Below are 16,659 nucleotides of genomic sequence, written 5' to 3' on the forward strand. Positions count from 1 at the left end.
TCCGGCCTGAAAGGCGGGAAGCCCCTGGGGACTATAAGAGTTGAGCCCCAAGTTCAAATCGCTCTCTTCGTCCTGCCCGGGTCACCCAGCTACGCGGACCAACTTTGACCGTGACCGGTGCAGTGACCACCGAAAGAAGTAAGTCTTAATTCAACCCTCGCTACGAGATAAGCGCTCCTAGCTACCAATCCGTACCAACTTCGAATCCCGCAGATGCAGAACCCGAACAAAAGGTAATTTGTTCCCCTGACCTGGTGGGCTAGTCCGAAGTTAAGTATAGGCCTGTTAGTTGTAGAAGTAGCTTAGACATAGAATTTGTGCATGAGTAGCGATTACTGTGTATAATAAATGTGCTCTGATTTGAATCTTACTAATCGGTGTATTGAGTTATTGATCATTACTTGGACTTGAACCTCATGGCGGTATCATAAAGATACCTGGCGACTCGAGAGCAAAGGTAATAAAACAGAGCAATTGAACCAACCAGAAAGTTAGCAACATTATTTGGCGACTCCTCCAGGACCCGATCTAGAAGTGGCATAACCACTCCGGCAGAACCCAGAATTTGAATTAGAGATCCAATTGGAAACAGAAAACCACAAGTGTTCAAGCAGTTCTGATCAATCCTCATAATTCGGAAGTGTATGTATGCATGCGTAACTAACAGGGCGATAAGCTAAAAGTGATAGATTTCTTTTGTTGCGACAAAACTGTCGGGAGTTTGTATATCGGCAAGTAGCGAAAGCCGTACCCGTATTTACAGCACCGCCTTAATACCCCTATCCCAAATTTGAAGAGCAGCATTCAGATAGGAAAGATGGCAATGACTTCCGGTTGCGGCTATGCACTGCTAAGCCGCACGTTTCGGCACCTCCCGTTTCAACGGACTTTTGGGCTCTTATCGGGAGCCCCAACGGAAATTTTCTGTGGCCAAACCCAGTGTGAGGTGACAAAGGAAGGAGTCCCCCCGGGTGTGGATGGAAAGGAGCGACAGTCGTGGCCAGATTGCGGAGGATCCTTTGGAGCAGCGGCAGAGAAGAGAAGGGAGAAGCAAAATGGCGGCCGAGGGTGCCCAGATGGTATGGGGCCCGGAACAGCAGGAGTTCCTCCGACAATGTGTGGAGGAGCTCAAGAAAGAGGTGCTGGCGCCGATGTTACTGGCAATCGAGGGACTAAAGGAAACACAAAAGGTCCAGGCGATGGAGCTCCGTGGAGTGAAGGCAAAGGCAGCCAAGAACGAAGATGAGATACAGGGCCTGGTGGTAAAAACGGAGACGCACGAGGCACTACATAAGAGGTGCATAGAAAGACTGGAAGCCCTGGAGAACAGCTCGAGGAGGAAGAACCTACGGATTTTAGGTCTCCCCGAAGGAACAGAGGGAGCTGATGCTGGGGCGTATGTGAGTACGATGCTCCATACTCTAATGGGAGCTGAGGCCCCAACGGGCCCCCTGGAATTGGAGGGAGCGTACTAGGTCCTCGTGAGAAGACCAAAGGCAGGGGAAACACCAAGAGCAATAGTGGTGAAGTTCCATCGCTACAGGGACAGGGAGATGGTCCTGAGCTGGGCTAAGAAGACATGGAGTAGCAAGTGGGAGAACGCGGTGATACGCGTGTATCAAGACTGGGGTGCGGAGGTGGCGAGAAGGAGGGCGAGTTTCAACCGGGCCAAGGCGGTGCTCCATAGGAAGAAAGTCAAATTTGGGATGCTGCAGCCGGCGAGACTGTGGGTCACACATCAGGGCAAACACCACTACTTCGAGACGGTGGAGGAGGCATGGGCATTCATTCAGGAAGGGAAATTGGACTAGACTTGAGAAATTGATGTCCGGAGAGAGGTAGTGAGGTGGTGGCACAGAAATGTAAAGTGGGGAGAGGGGAGGGCTAATGTATAGTAATGTTGGACGGGGAATTTTTCTCCCCCCGATGGGGGGGACACGAAGAAATGTGGGCGCCGGTGGAAAAGGGGACAGGGAAGGGGAATGAGGGAACTGTGCCATTAGGGGCGGGGCCGAGAGGAAAGCACGGGTATTTTCCCACGCTATGGAAATTATGGCGGGAAAAGGGGCGCAGGAAGGAAGGGAGCCGCACACGCAGGGAGGTCAAAGAATGAACGGGGGAAGCCGAGGTCAGCCAGAGTTAGCTGACTTCCGGAAGCAATATGGGGGGAGTAATCAAGCTAGAGGGGGATCTAGCGGGGGGGATTAACTGGGTTGCTGCTGCTGAGGGTAAGGGGGAGCTGGTACGAGACGGGGTGGTCGGGATGGGAGGACGCCGTCTGGGGGACAGACGGGTGCGTGAGACCTGGGTGAGGAGATGGCTTAAAAAAGGGGATGGCTAGTCGACGAGGGGGGGGGTAAATGGCCCCCCAACCCGGCTGATCACGTGGAATGTGAGAGGTTTAAATGGGCCAATTAAGAGGGCAAGGGTGTTTGCGCACTTAACTACGTCCGCCTTCAGTCTCTTTATGCTCCAGGAGACGCACCTGAAGTTGGCGGATCAGGTTAGACTAAGGAAAGGATGGGTGGGACAGGTATTCCACTCCGGGTTGGATGCGAAAAACAGAGGGGTGGCAATACTGGTGGGGAAACGTGTATCGTTTGAAGCTAAGACCATAGTGGTGGATAGTGGGGCCAGGTATGTGATGGTGAGTGGCAGATTGCAGGGTGAGGCTGTTGTACTGGTGAACGTATATGCCCCGAACTGGGATGACGCGGGATTCATGAAGCGAATGCTGGGACGTATCCCGGACCTGGAAGTGGGAAACATGTTAATGGGGGGGGGGACTTCAACACAGTGCTGGACCCAGGGCTGGACCGGTCCAGATCCAGGACCGGGAGAAGGCCGGCAGCGGCCAAGGTGCTTAAGGGATTTATGGAGCAAATGGGGGGAGTAGATCCGTGGCGATTCGCCAGACCGATGGGGAAAGAGTTTTCCTTTTTCTCCCACGTCCATAAGGTATACTCCCGGATAGACTTTTTTGTTTTGGGAAGGGCACTGATCCCGAAGGTGGCAGGAACGGGGTACTCGGCCATAGCCGTTTCAGATCACGCCCCGCATTGGGTGGATCTGGAACTAGGAGAGAAAAGGGAGCAGCGCCCACTCTGGCGATTAGACATGGGACTACTGGTGGACGAGGGGGGACTACTGGTGGACGAGGGGGTATGTGGAAGGGTGAGGGGATGTATTGAAAGATACCTGGAGGTCAATGACGATGGGGAGGTCCAGGTGGGGGTAGTATGGGAAGCGCTGAAGGCGGTGGTTAGAGGAGAGCTGATTTCCATCAGAGCCCACAAGGGGAAACAAGAGGGTAAAGAAAGAGAGAGGTTAGTGAGGGAAATTTTGAGGGTGGATAAGAAGTATGCGGAGGCCCCAGACGAAGGGCTATACAGGGAAAGACGACGATTACAGACGGAGTTTGACCTGCTGACCACGGGAAAGGTAGAGACACAGTGGAGGAAGGCACAGGGGATACAATATGAATATGGGGAAAAGGCGAGCCGGCTGCTGGCCCAACAACTTCGGAAGAGGGGGGCGGCGAGAGAGATCGGAGGAGTTAGGGACGAAACGGGAAAGATGGAGCAGAGAGCAGGGAAAGTGAACGAGGTGTTCAAGACATTTTATGAGAGGCTGTATAAGTCTCAACCCCCGGAGGGGAAAGAGGGAATGAAACACTTTTTGGATCAGCTAGAGTTCCCGAGGGTGGAGGGGCAGGAGGTGGCAGGTCTGGGGGCGCAGATTGAGGTGGATGAGGTGATCAAAGGAATTGGGAACATGCAAGCAGGGAAGGCCCCGGGACCAGATGGGTTCCCGGTGGAATTTTATAGGAAGTATATGGACCTGCTGGCCCCGCTTTTGGCGAGAACCTTTAGTGAGGCTAAGGAAAGGGGGCTATTACCCCCGATGTCGGAGGCGACGATATCGCTAATTCTGAAACGAGACAAAGACCCGCTGCAGTGCGGGTCATACAGGCCCATCTCCCTCCTAAACGTAGACTCCAAACTGCTGGCCAAAGTGATGGTGACAAGGATAGAGGATTGTGTCCTAGGGGTGGTAATGACGACCAGACAGGGTTTGTTAAGGGGAGACAATTGAATGCCAATGTACGAAGGTTGCTGGGGGTGATGATGATGCCCCCACCGGAGGGGGAGGCAGAGATAGTGGTGGCGATGGATGCAGAGAAGGCATTCGATAGGGTGGAGTGGGACTATTTGTGGGAGGTGCTGAAGAGATTTGGGTTCGGGGAGGGGTTCATTAGATGGGTTAGACTCTTGTACGGGGCCCCAGTGGCAAGCATCGTTACAAACAGGCAAAGATCGGGATACTTTCGATTACATAGGGGTACAAGACAAGGGTGCCCCCTGTCCCCGTTACTGTTCGCATTGGCAATTGAACCATTGGCCATAGCGCTGAGGGACTCTAAGAAGTGGAGGGGGGTGCTTAGAGGGGGAGAGGAACATCGAGTGTCACTATATGCAGACGATTTACTGCTATATGTGGCGGACCCGGTAGAGGGGATGCCAGAGGTAATGCAGATACTCAGGGAGTTTGGAGAGTTCTCGGGATACAAATTAAATATGGGAAAGAGTGAACTTTTTGTGATGCACCCCGGGGAACAGGGCAGGGGGATAGATGCTCTGCCGCTGAGGAGAGTGGCATGGAATTTTTGATACCTGGGGATTCAGGTGGCCAGGAACTGGGGAACCCTACATAAACTTAACCTGACGTGACTGGTAGAGCAGATGGAGGAGGACTTTACGAAGTGGGATATGGTGCCCCTGTCATTGGCGGGCAGAGTACAGGCAGTTAAAATGGTGGTCCTCCCGAGGTTTCTTTTCGTGTTTCAGTGCCTCCCCATCCTGATTACAAAGGCCTTTTTCAAAAAAAATAGACAGGAGTATTATGAGCTTTGTGTGGGCGGGAAAGACCCCGAGGGTAAAGAGGGGGTTCCTGCAGCGCAGTAGGGACAGAGGGGGACTGGCACTGCCGAGTCTGAGTGACTACTATTGGGCCGCCAATGTGTCGATGGTCTGTAAGTGGATGAGGGAAGAAGAAGGTGCGGCGTGGAAAAAGCTGGAGATGGCGTCCTGTAAGGGAACGAGTCTAAAAGCGCTGGTGACGGCGCCGCTACCGTTCTCCCCGAAAAGGTACACCACAAACCCAGTGGTGGTGGCGACCTTGAAGATTTGGGGGCAGTGGAGACGACACAGGGGAGTGACGGGTGCCTCGGTGTGGTCCCCGAGAAGGAATAACCACAGGTTCGTCCCGGGGAGGATAGATGGGGGATTTCAATGTTGGCAGCGAGCAGGAATTAGGAAGCTGAAGGACCTGTTTGTAGACAGGACGTTTACGAGTCTGGGAGCATTGGAAGAAAAGTATAAGTAGCCACCAGGGAATGCCTTCCGATACATGCAAGTGAGGGCATTTACGAGGCAACAGGTGAGGGAATTTCCGCAGCTCCCGTGCAAGGGATCCAGGATAGAGTGATTTCGGGGGCATGGGCTGGAGAAGACAAAGTGTCCGAAATATACAAGGAGATGAGAGACGAGGGGGAGGCGATGGTAGAGGAGCTGAAGGGAAAATGGGAAGAGGAGCTGGGGGAAGAGATCGAGGAGGGGCTGTGGGCAGATGCCCTAAGTAGGGTAAATTCCTCGTCCTCGTGTGCCAGGCTTAGCCTGATTCAATTTAAGGTTCTACACAGAGCGCATATGACGGGAGCAAGACTGAGCAGGTTTTTTGAGGTGGAGGATAGATGTGGAAGGTGCTCAGGAAGCTCGGCGAACCACACTCACATGTTCTGGTCATGTCCGACACTGCATGAGTTCTGGGAGGGTGTGGCAAGAGTGATCTCAAAGGTGGTGGGGGTCCGGGTCAAACCAGGCTGGGGGTTAGCTATATTTGGGGTTGCAGAAGAACCGGGAATGCAGGAGGTGAAAGAGGCCGACGTCTTGGCCTTTGCGTCCCTAGTAGCCCGGCGAAGGATTCTACTTATGTGGAAAGAAGCGAAGCCCCCGGGTGTGGATGCCTGGATAAACGACATGGCAGGGTTCATAAGACTGGAACGAAAAAATATGCGTTAAGAGGATCGGCTCAGGGGTTCACCAGGCGGTGGCAACCGTTCCTTGACTATCTCGCGGAACGATAATGGAAAAACAGAAAGGACAGCAGCAGCAACCCAGGGGGGAGGGGAGGGGAGGGGGGGGGGGGAGAAGGGGGGGGGGGGAGTATTAGTCTGTGTTTTTTTTACCAGTTGTTGATATTTGCTTTTTGTTTATCTCTTTTTTCATTTGTTGTTAGTTTAATATATTATTTAAATAACGTTTAATGTATATTCCTTTATTAAGTTGTAAAAACGGAAAATTTGTTTGAAAAATTTCAATAAAATATATTCCAAAAAAAAGGAAAGATGGAAATGCAGGCAATGCAACGCCTCATGAACCCAGAGGAATTTGCGGTCGCAGCGACCAGCAGCAGTAGAGTGGGACAATGTCCCATTTGGGAGGAAGAAATTAGGAAGTACCTCAAAGGGAAGGGATGGCCCCTTTGGAGTGAATTCTGTGACAACGAGGAATCAGGCCCCGGGAGTACAGGACATACTTGGTGGGAGGCCCTGAGCGAGATCCACAAGAAGAGCTTGGGGAAAGCTTGCAAGCCGATGGCAATCGCGTCCTGCTTGGCACAATTGCTAGGCACAGAGGAGGTCGTTAGGACGCTCCGGAAAGAGGTAGAAGGCATACATCGAATGAGTAAGGTCGATGTAAGCGAGGTAGAAAGAGAGAACTTAGAGTTGAGAAGGAAGTCGGCAGCAAAAGACGGAGAGGTGGATGACGCCAAAAGGGCTCACCAGTCTTGTCTGGCGCACTTAAGCAGTTTCCAGTCTCAATATGAAAAGGCCTATCAGGACACGCAACGTGCAGTCCTGGTACGTGAAGAAACCAAAAAGCAGGTAGAAGCATTGCAGAGGCAGTGTAGTGACCTGAAGGCAACGTTAAGAGCACTCCATGCTGCCACCACAGAGCAAAGACAAAGCTCACTAGACCACACAAAGTGCCGGAAGCAGATTGCAGAACTGCAATCTCTGCTTTCAGTCCAAAAGGGATTCCAGGAAACCTTTGGAGCAAAATTAGATGAGGAAGACGGCCCTGATTGGGAAGAATTAAACGAGGCAGCGCAGAGATATGTTCAGGGAACATGTGCGCAGGGAAAGCCACAAAAGTGGAAAGCGCCCCAACCCCCCCACAGAGCAGATAGTTCAGGCTCCAATGAACCCAGTCACCACCCACCGCACAGCCACATCGGACGATGCGGAATTTCTATACTCCACCCCCTGAACAGTGACCCAATTGCGGGATGCGTGCGCTAAGATCACACCGTTCCTCCCCACCTCAGACCCCCACCATTTCTTTGCCAGAGTGAAGCAGCAGGCGGCCATGTACGGCCTGGACGAGCGAGAGCATGTAAACAGTTTTACGTTTAGACCCTTCAGTCGCAGCAGCCCTTCCCGACCCACAGAATGTAGGAGGAGGCACCCTTGCAGAAATGCATACCGCGATCCTGGATGCGATCGGGTATAACCGGGGTGACCCCGTAGATGGCCTCAATAAATGCAGGCAAAAGGAAACCGAGCACCCCAGAACGTTTGCTGGATGCCTGTGGATCCACTTTGCAGCAGTCTTTGGAGACGTAGACCGTGCCCATTTGTCTCCTGACAACATGGCCAAATGGACCCACACCCTTATCTTCCATGCCACAGAAACAGGACAGAAAGCTTGCGTGAATTATGACCCCTCAGAGGAGGCTCATAATGAAAAATGGGTAGTGAAAAGATTGTCCTGCGCCTGGGAGCAATCTGTACAAAACAAACCCGCAGTTAAAATTCCCGAAGAAAAGCAGGCCGACACAGATATACAGGCAATTACAACACACCAGAACCCAGCATGGGTAAATGAAGGAAAGAACAGCCCTCCACCCAAGTCACAGGAGTGTTACAACTGTGGACAGTTGGGACACTTTGCAAGAGAGTGCAATGCCCCACGAAAGCCACAGAGAGCCCAGCAGATGGGCACTCTGAGTAAGAAGAAGACAGAGCCCATTCATACTGTTAGCGCCCGTTCAGATCAGACGGACCTGACCGGAATGGACTGACGGTGTTCGGGCTCCCCCAGTTGGGTCTGTGACACCCTTTGGGATAGGTCCGGATGACCGGTAGTTGCAGCGAAAATTCGGGGACAGCCCGTCGAGTTTCTCTGGGACACAGGAGGGTCCCGCACCACAATAAATTCCATGTTCTAAAAAGACACGTGGCCCACTATAGCCACCATCACCCTCAGCGGCTTTACAGGCCGCTCACAGCAGGGACACATCACAGCCCCTGTACCCATTCAAATCGGTAACATCACCACCAAGCACCCACGTGGTTTTAGTTGACCTGCCCCACACAGCAGAACACATTCTGGGAATCGATTTTATGACTTCACACAACTTATCATTTGATCCAGTCAACCAGTGTGTGGAAAATGGCAAAGTCTGCAAGAGCCCCCGCAACGCTCACAATAGGAGAATACGCCAACAAAATTAGCGCAGTAGGCGAATTTTGGTTCAACCCGACCACGCTTAGCATGGACAAGCAGGTTAGGGCAGTTCTGCAAAAGAACAGGGCAGCATTCGCGACCCACAAACACGACTGTGGCCGCATGACTGGCTCCGTACAGATCACAGGACCTGACCCTAGACCCCAGAAACAGATTTCCCCAAGAGGCAAAGGGAGAAATCTCAAAGGTAATAGATTTGGCCAGTGAGAAAGCCCGATAGATCATGGCGACTGACCATCGATTACCGGGAGCTCAACAAAATCACCCCCGCAGCAGCCCCCACAGTAGCCACAAGTCCCGAGACCATGCTCAAGCAGGGACTCAATTCCCGATACTTTACGGATTTGGATGTCAGTAATGGATTCTGGTCCATTCCATTGGCAAAGGCGTGCCAGTACAAATTTGCCTTCACTTTTAAAAATCAGCAGTACACGTGGACATGCCTGCCACAAGGATTCCACAACTCCCCCTCCATTTTCCACCGACAGCTGGCAAATGGTTTAGCCAAATTCTTTCGCCCCGAGTGTCTCGCCCAGCACGTCAATGACCTACTACTGCAGACAGACACCAAGGAAGAGCACATTGAGCTTCTGTCCGCACTCCTGGAACTCTTACATTCAATTGGTTGTAAAGTTAACCCCAAAAAGGCCCAGATTTTGGAAGATAAGGTGATATATTTGGGAACAATTATCACACACGGTAAACGCGAGATAGAGCATAAAAGGATTGACTCGATTGCTAAATTGCCCCTTCCCCAGAACGTTTCAGCCCTCCTGTCGTTTTTAGGACTGGTTGGCTACTGCCGAAATCACATTGATGGTTTCGCCAGCAAGGCAGCACCCCTCTCAGACCTCCTAAAGAAAGGAGCCCCCTGGGAATGGCTTCCGCAGCATACGGATGCTGTGGATGCTTTGAAACAAGCACTCATAGCAGCCCCCGCACTACAAGTTCCAGACCCGCTTTCCCCTTACGCTATAGAGGTAGCAACCACAGACCGCACCCTTTCGGCCGTGCTCCTCCAGGAACGGCACGAACAGTTAAGGCCCGTAGCTTACGCCTCCAGAATTTTAGATGCTGTGGAGCAGGGATTTTCAGCCTGTGAGAGGCACCTGCTCGCAGTATTTTGGGCAGTTCAGTATTTTTCGTACATTACCGGAACTGAACCCTATCACAATCCTCACAGAACACACCCCACCCAACTTTTACTGGACTGACGACTCAAGGACGGTACAGTCAGTCAGATAAGAGCAGCTAGATGGACCCTTCTCTTGCAGGGACGGGACATCACTGTTAAAAGGACAAAGACCCACACTTTTTTAGCCGACAACCTACAGTACCCCGGAACCCCCATGAATGTGAAATTATCTCTCCGCACCTCAACACAGGCCCCTTTATTGCTAAAACCCCCCCCCCGGAAAGATAGGTAGTTCAACCCAGAGCCCCCAGCACACAGACACGTGCGAACCCATAAAGATATATGTGGATGGATCTTCCACAATATTAGAAGGGAAGCGCATAACAGGATGCGGTATTTATGTCGAGGACGCGCAGGGACGCGCCCGAGAAGAGATAGCAATAAAACTTCCAGGACACTTAGGCGCGCAGGCAGCAGAACTTGCGGCCATCGCGTATATAGTGGAACACCCAGATTCCTTCCCCAGCCCAGCAGACATATACTCGGACAGCCTCTATGTCTGCAACAGCCTTACGGAATTCCTACCCCTGTGGAAAGCAAGAGGATTTGTTTCCGCAGACGGAAAAACCCCTCCCCTCAGCCCCATTGCTCCGTCACATTTTAGAGAGAGTACAGAACAGGACTTTTGGGATAGTCAAAGTTCGTAGTCACCATCGTTCCTCCCCCCCTGGAAATGTGAAAGCCGACGCACTGGCTAAAGCAGGTTCCAGGCATGGATATTTTTGGACACCCCCCCCGAAAGGGCACCAGTAAATGCAGTTCAGGTCTCGCAGACTAAGATCGAGGATCTAGTGCAGGCCCAGAAGCAGGACAGCAATCTCAGGGAGATTTTAAAAGGAAACTATCCAGCACCCAACGAGAGGTTTAGAAATGCTCTGACCACACATGACGGTGTGGTGTTAAAAGACACCCTTTATGTGGTTCCTGAACAGGAGAGGAATCAACTGATTTGTTTATTCCATGACGGTCATGGACATCAGGGAATCGATCCCACTACAGCCCACCTCAGGCAGCTCTGCTGGTGGCCGAATTTAAAGGACGATGTTAATCACTACATCGAGAATTGTCTTATCTGTACCCAGAAAATCCGGACAGATATGCCAAAAAGGCTCAACTCAGTCACACCCAACCCGTTAATGACCCCTGGACTAATCTCCAATTTAATTTTATAGGACCATTGCCCCCTTGCAGGAATGGTTATAAATATGTACTCGTGGTGATAGACACGTTTACGAAATGGGTGGAAGCATTCCCAGCCAGAACACTGCAAAGACCACAGCCAAGATTTTGACCCACCACATCTTTACAAGATGTGGACTCCCCCGCAGCATTGAATCCGACCGAGGTTCCCATTTTACGGGAGGTGTCATGAAGAACGTCCTCACGATATTTGGCATTACCCAACAATTCCACGTAGCATACCACCCACAGTCGAGTGGTATCGTGGAGCGCATGAATCGGACCCTAAAATCCACCCTCAGAAAAATGGTCCAGCAAAACAACACCACTTGGGACTCAGTCCTCCCTTTTGCGCTGATGTTTTTGCAAAATACAGTTTCCACATCTACAGGTTACACGCTGCACACTCTCATGACCGGACGCCCCATGAGAGGCACAGAATTTTTGTTAGGTTTAGACTTGACCAGCCCCGAAGTGACGGCCCTCACACACGAAAAGCTGTGGAACAATTAGTGGAAAATGTTAAAACGGCTCAGCTAGCAGCCGCAGTGAAATTGGGCACAAGGAAGAAACAGAGCAAGGCTTATTTCGAGAAGACAGTGCATGCGACTGAGTTCAGTGTAGGACAGCAAGTCATGCTCTCCGTATACGACCCCAGCACATTCCTGTCACCAAAGTACTCGGGTCCATACTCCATTGCGGACAAAGTAAGCCCTTCCGTCTACAAGATAAAGTACCCCAATGGAAAGACTGCGTGGTTCCATATCAACCAGCTGAAGGCATATGGAACACAGTCTAACCACGCACACCACGTCATGCTCGACGCAGCACACTACACCCTGCCCACAGCCAACGTAACCCTACCATCCCCTGCCACGTCCAGCCCAGCCACAGACTCGACCTCGACTCCACCCCCGAAATATACACTCCGCCCCGGAACACCCACAGACTGCAGCAGCTGAGACAGCGACTGTGACTCGGACGATAGCCACAGCACGCCTCCCTACTATCCCCATGCAACAGGACCCACACCCAGTGAATCTGACCACGATTCGAGTGGTCCCTTCATGATCACTTTCCTAAACAAACCCCACCACCGACCATCGACCTACCATGAGGACCCCGATTCCGTCCCCACACAACTAGACACCACCTACTGGCACAGAGATAATTCGTTCAGACTCATCCGGAATGACGAGAGCGACCCGAAATCATACCAACCAGCCCTAATACATTTAAGAGTTTGGCATCCGGGAGAAGATGACGACATTGAGTCTGACTCCCTAAACGAGAACCCCTTTGCGACCCTGTTCGCAGCCGATAACTGAGGTGTCCAGATGATGTTTTAAAAGGAACCGCTTGGGAGAAAACGGTGTCCTTTCTGATGGAACCTGCAACATGTTTTACGTTGTTTGTACTGTTTGTTACATGTTGTATGTTAGACCCGAAAAAGAAATTTCACTGCCCCACGCCTTTTCGGCCGAAACCTCTGAGGACTTGCCCACAGAGACTTGCTATTGGCCAGACGTTAGTTCAGAGGAACTAGTTTGTCTGCAGAGACTTGTTAAGGTTTCAGACGCCAGTTCAGCGGAACTTGTCTGTCGACAGATACCAGACCCCCATTCATAACTGCCCTTCTGGTTCGAAGGTAGAACCAATACGGCATCCCCCCACGATGACTACATTTCTTGCCCGTTCTTGTCGGTTGCTCAGGCAGTGGAGAAACGGCTTGGGACCCGCCCTGCCTGGGAACCCCCCTGGTCAGCTATGCTCAGGTAGAGGAGAGACACGGCATTGGTAGCCGTCCTACCCGGGGACTCCATCCAACTCTTACCCGTCGCGGCCCATACGCACCTCATTTTGGAAATTTTTAGTTCAAAAAGTTTTGTTTTGTTTCAGGTAACCCCTAGGTTGCCAACCATATGCTATTTACATCCTGAAACATTTGGATGGTAAACCGCACAGTCTGCGAGACGGCTTGCACTGGTTCATTATTTGTAAGTGTGTCTTGTCCTAAAATTCGGATTTTGAAAAAAATAAGAGGGGGTCACACATAGTGACCAATTATAAAAGGAGTAATTGGCACTAAAGGACAGACAGACTATCATACGAGATGTTAAACCAAGATAGTAACAGACATTATTCTTGATTCCACAGAACTCCAGAAGCTCCAGGACCGGAGAAGAGAAGTGAAAGAAGAAGAACCATGAGGACATCCTCCGCGTGGCTCATCGTTATGGACATTTGGTTGCACGCATACGCGAACCCCATGACCTCAAGCCCCCCAGCCGTTAATGATTCACTTCCCCACAGCACCCAGAGCCCAGTCACCAGCGACACCACACCATCTTGGTGTGCCAGGTTTATAACCTGGTACTCCCTGTCCTACTTGATAGAATCCCTATTGGTATTGGCGATACTCTGCTGCATCGTGCAGACTATGCGTCTGAGAAAATGGCTCTCACCCCGGTATATAGGATCAGATCCCCTATTTTCGGATACGACCAGACCTCCGACCCCGCAATCTATAATAAAGAGCACTCGTTTGCGTTTTGGTTGTAAATAAAGAAATGTTCATGAGCAATTGTACAATCCTGAGCTTGACTGCTAAGCCAGGAAAATGTGTACAAACTGCTATGATTTTTGTTTGTATGGTTGAGGAAGTTAGAGTGATGAAATGTTTAAGTGAGTATAGTGTATTAAGGATAGTTCGAGGTTGGTGACTTCCGGGTGCGGCTATGCAGAGCTAGGTCGCATATTCGGCAGCTCCTGCTTGGAACGGACTTTTGGGCTCTTTTACAGGGCCCCCACGGCATTTGTTTGACATTTCCCGGTGTGGGAAGAAGGCTGCAATATTCCCCCGACAGTGTCCCCCAGGAAGGGTATGTCTCTTGGTTGCCAGACACACGCAGAAACAGTAAAAGATTTGGCTGCAACTGCAGGATAAACAGGGCCTCTTCCAGCATGCAGGCGGGGGAAGGGCAAGCTTAAAGCTGCAAGCTGACCTGAGGGTCTGTATCAAAAGTGAATTCTAGCAGCAGAGGGAACAACTGTGAAAAGACCTCATCAAGGCCACTGAAGGGACTTCCGGTTGCGGTGATGCCTAGCTAGCCGCACGCTTCGGCGGCTCCAGCTCCGACGGACCTTCGGGCTCTTTTAAGAGCCCCAACGGGGAATTTTTCGACGACGCAACCCGGTGTGGGGCGTGTGAGAAGGGAGTCCCCCCCAAACGAAGGAGGAAAAAACCGGCGGCGGCGGCTGCAGCGCGAGGAATCGTCGACCAAAGGGTCAGAAAGAGAGAAGTACAAGATGGCGGCGGAGAAAGCGCAGGCGACATGGGGGCCTGAGCATGAAATTGTGAGACGGTGCGTGGAGCTGCTGAAGAGGGAGGTGCTGACCCCGTTGCTACAGGCAATTGAGGGGCTTAAGGAGACATTAAAGACCCAGGAGACAGAGCTCCGTGTGGTGGAGCAGAAGGTGACAGATATTGAGGACGAGATCCTGGGCCTGGCGGTTAAGACACAGACGCACGAGGCACTTCATAAAAAGTGCACTGAAAGGATCGAAGCCCTAGAAAATGGAGCGCGAAGGAAGAACCTTCGGATACTGGGTCTCCCTGAGGGTGTGGAAGGAGTGGACTGTGGAGCGTACGCAAGTACAATGCTGAGCTCACTGATGGGTGCTGAGGCCCCTACGGGCCCCTTGGAGGTGGAGTGGGCAAATCGGATTCCGGCGAGAAGACCAAAAGCGGGAGAACCACCCAGGGCGATAATCGTGCGATTTTACCGCCTTAAGGATAGAGAAGAGGTCCTGAGATGGGCTAAAAAGGTGCGGAGTAGCAGATGGGAGAATGCAGTGGTACGGGTATACCAGGATTGGAGTGCGGAGGTGGCGAGAAGGAGGGCGAGCTTCAACCGAGCCAAAGAGGTGTTGCATAAAAGGAAGGTGAAGTTCGGGATGCTGCAGCCGGCAAGACTATGGGTCACGTATCAGGAGAGACACCATTATTTCGAGACGGCGGAGGAAGCATGGACCTTTATCAAAGAAGAGAAATTGGATCGGAACTGAGGGACTGATGCTGCAGGAAATGTTATTGTTAATGTTACGGTGGAAGTTAATTGAGAAGTAAACAGGGAAGGGGGGAGACATTGGGGAAATGTGGGCGCCGGTGAGGGGGGAAAGACGGGACATAGTTGGAGAATGGGGAAGTGGAGGGGGAGGGGAAAGGGAGCTGCGCCATAAGAGGCGGGTCAGGTAAAGGGATGTTCCCGCACCAGAAAGAATAAGGCGGGAAGACAGGCGCAAGGCGGAGGGGAGTTCCCCACATGGGGGGGGTCGAGGAGTGAGCAGGAGTAGCCGGGGTCAGTTGAAGTCAGCTGACTTACGGAAGTAATATGGGGGGAGCAATCATGCTAGAAAGAGATCTAGCGGGGAGGGGGGGAGGGAGGGGGAGGGGGGGGGGGGGGGGGGGGACAACTGGGTTGCTGCTGCGGAAATCCAAAAGGAAATGGCTAAAGAGTGGGTGGGCGGGGATGGTGTGCGACGCTGGGGGAGCGAGCGGGAGTGCGGAGGCGGGATATGGGACTGGCCTAGAGAAGGTAATGGCTAGTCGACACGGGAGGGGGGCAGGTAGCCCCCTAGTGAGGCTGATCACGTGGAACGTGAGAGGCCTGAACGGACCGATAAAAAGGGCCCGAGTGCTCGCGCATTTGAAAGGACTAAGGGCAGACGTGGTTATGCTCCAAGAGACGCACCTAAAGGTGGCGGACCAAGTTAGGCTAAGGAAAGGATGGGTGGGACAGGTGTTCCACTCAGGACTGGACGCAAAGAATAGAGGGGTGGCCATTTTGGTGGGGAAACGGGTCGCATTTGATGCAAAGAACATCGTAGCAGATAGCGGAGGTAGATATGTAATGGTGAGTGGCAGGCTGGAGGGAATGGAGGTCGTGTTGGTTAATGTGTATGCCCCAAACTGGGACGATGCGGGATTTATGAGACGGATGCTGGGGCGTATACCGGACCTGGAGGTAGGAAACTTGATTTTAGGAGGGGACTTTAATACGGTGCTGGACCCGGGGCTAGATAGATCCAGCTCAAGGACCGGAAGAAGGCCGGCAGCGGCCAAGGTACTTAAGGGGTTTATGGACCAAATGGGGGGAGTGGATCCATGGCGATTTCTTAGACCTAGGGCTAGGGAGTTTTCCTTCTTCTCCCATGTCCATAAAGTGTACTCCCGGATAGATTTTTTTGTTTTGGGAAGGTCGTTGATCTCTAGGGTGGAAGAAGCTGAGTACTCAGCCATAGCGGTTTCGGATCATGCCCCACATTGGGTGGACCTGGAATTAGGAGAGGAAAGGGAGCAGAGAACACTCTGGCGATTAGATGTGGGACTGATGGCGGATGAGGGAGTGTGTGCAAGAGTGCGGGGGTGTATTGAGAGATATCTGGAGGTCAAAGACGACGGCGAGGTCCCTGTGGGAGTGGTATGGGAAGCACTAAAAGCGGTGGTCAGAGGAGATCTGATCTCCATTGGGGCCCACAAAAGGAAAACAGAGGCCAAGGAAAGGGAAAGATTACTGGGGGAGATTTTAAGGGTGGATAGGGAATTTGCAGAGACCCCGGAGGAGGAATTGTACAGGGAGAGGAGACGACTCCAGACGGAATTTGACCTTCTGACCACCAGAAAGGCGGAGG

General features: G+C 52.0%; 1 protein-coding gene across 1 annotated transcript in view; it reads left to right on the top strand.

The window, feature by feature from the left end:
- LOC140426817 (zinc finger matrin-type protein 4-like) overlaps positions 1–13,546 on the top strand; it is a 122,134-nt gene extending 108,588 nt beyond the window's left edge. Inside the window, exon 8 of the mRNA XM_072512028.1 lies at positions 13,123–13,546. Coding sequence (XP_072368129.1) covers positions 13,123–13,531 — 409 coding nt within the window. The 3' untranslated portion in view covers positions 13,532–13,546. The remainder of the gene's footprint in view (positions 1–13,122) is intronic.
- Positions 13,547–16,659: the final 3,113 nt, after the last annotated feature.

This window comes from Scyliorhinus torazame, chromosome 7 (assembly GCF_047496885.1).
Source record: "Scyliorhinus torazame isolate Kashiwa2021f chromosome 7, sScyTor2.1, whole genome shotgun sequence".
NCBI lineage: Eukaryota > Metazoa > Chordata > Chondrichthyes > Carcharhiniformes > Scyliorhinidae > Scyliorhinus > Scyliorhinus torazame.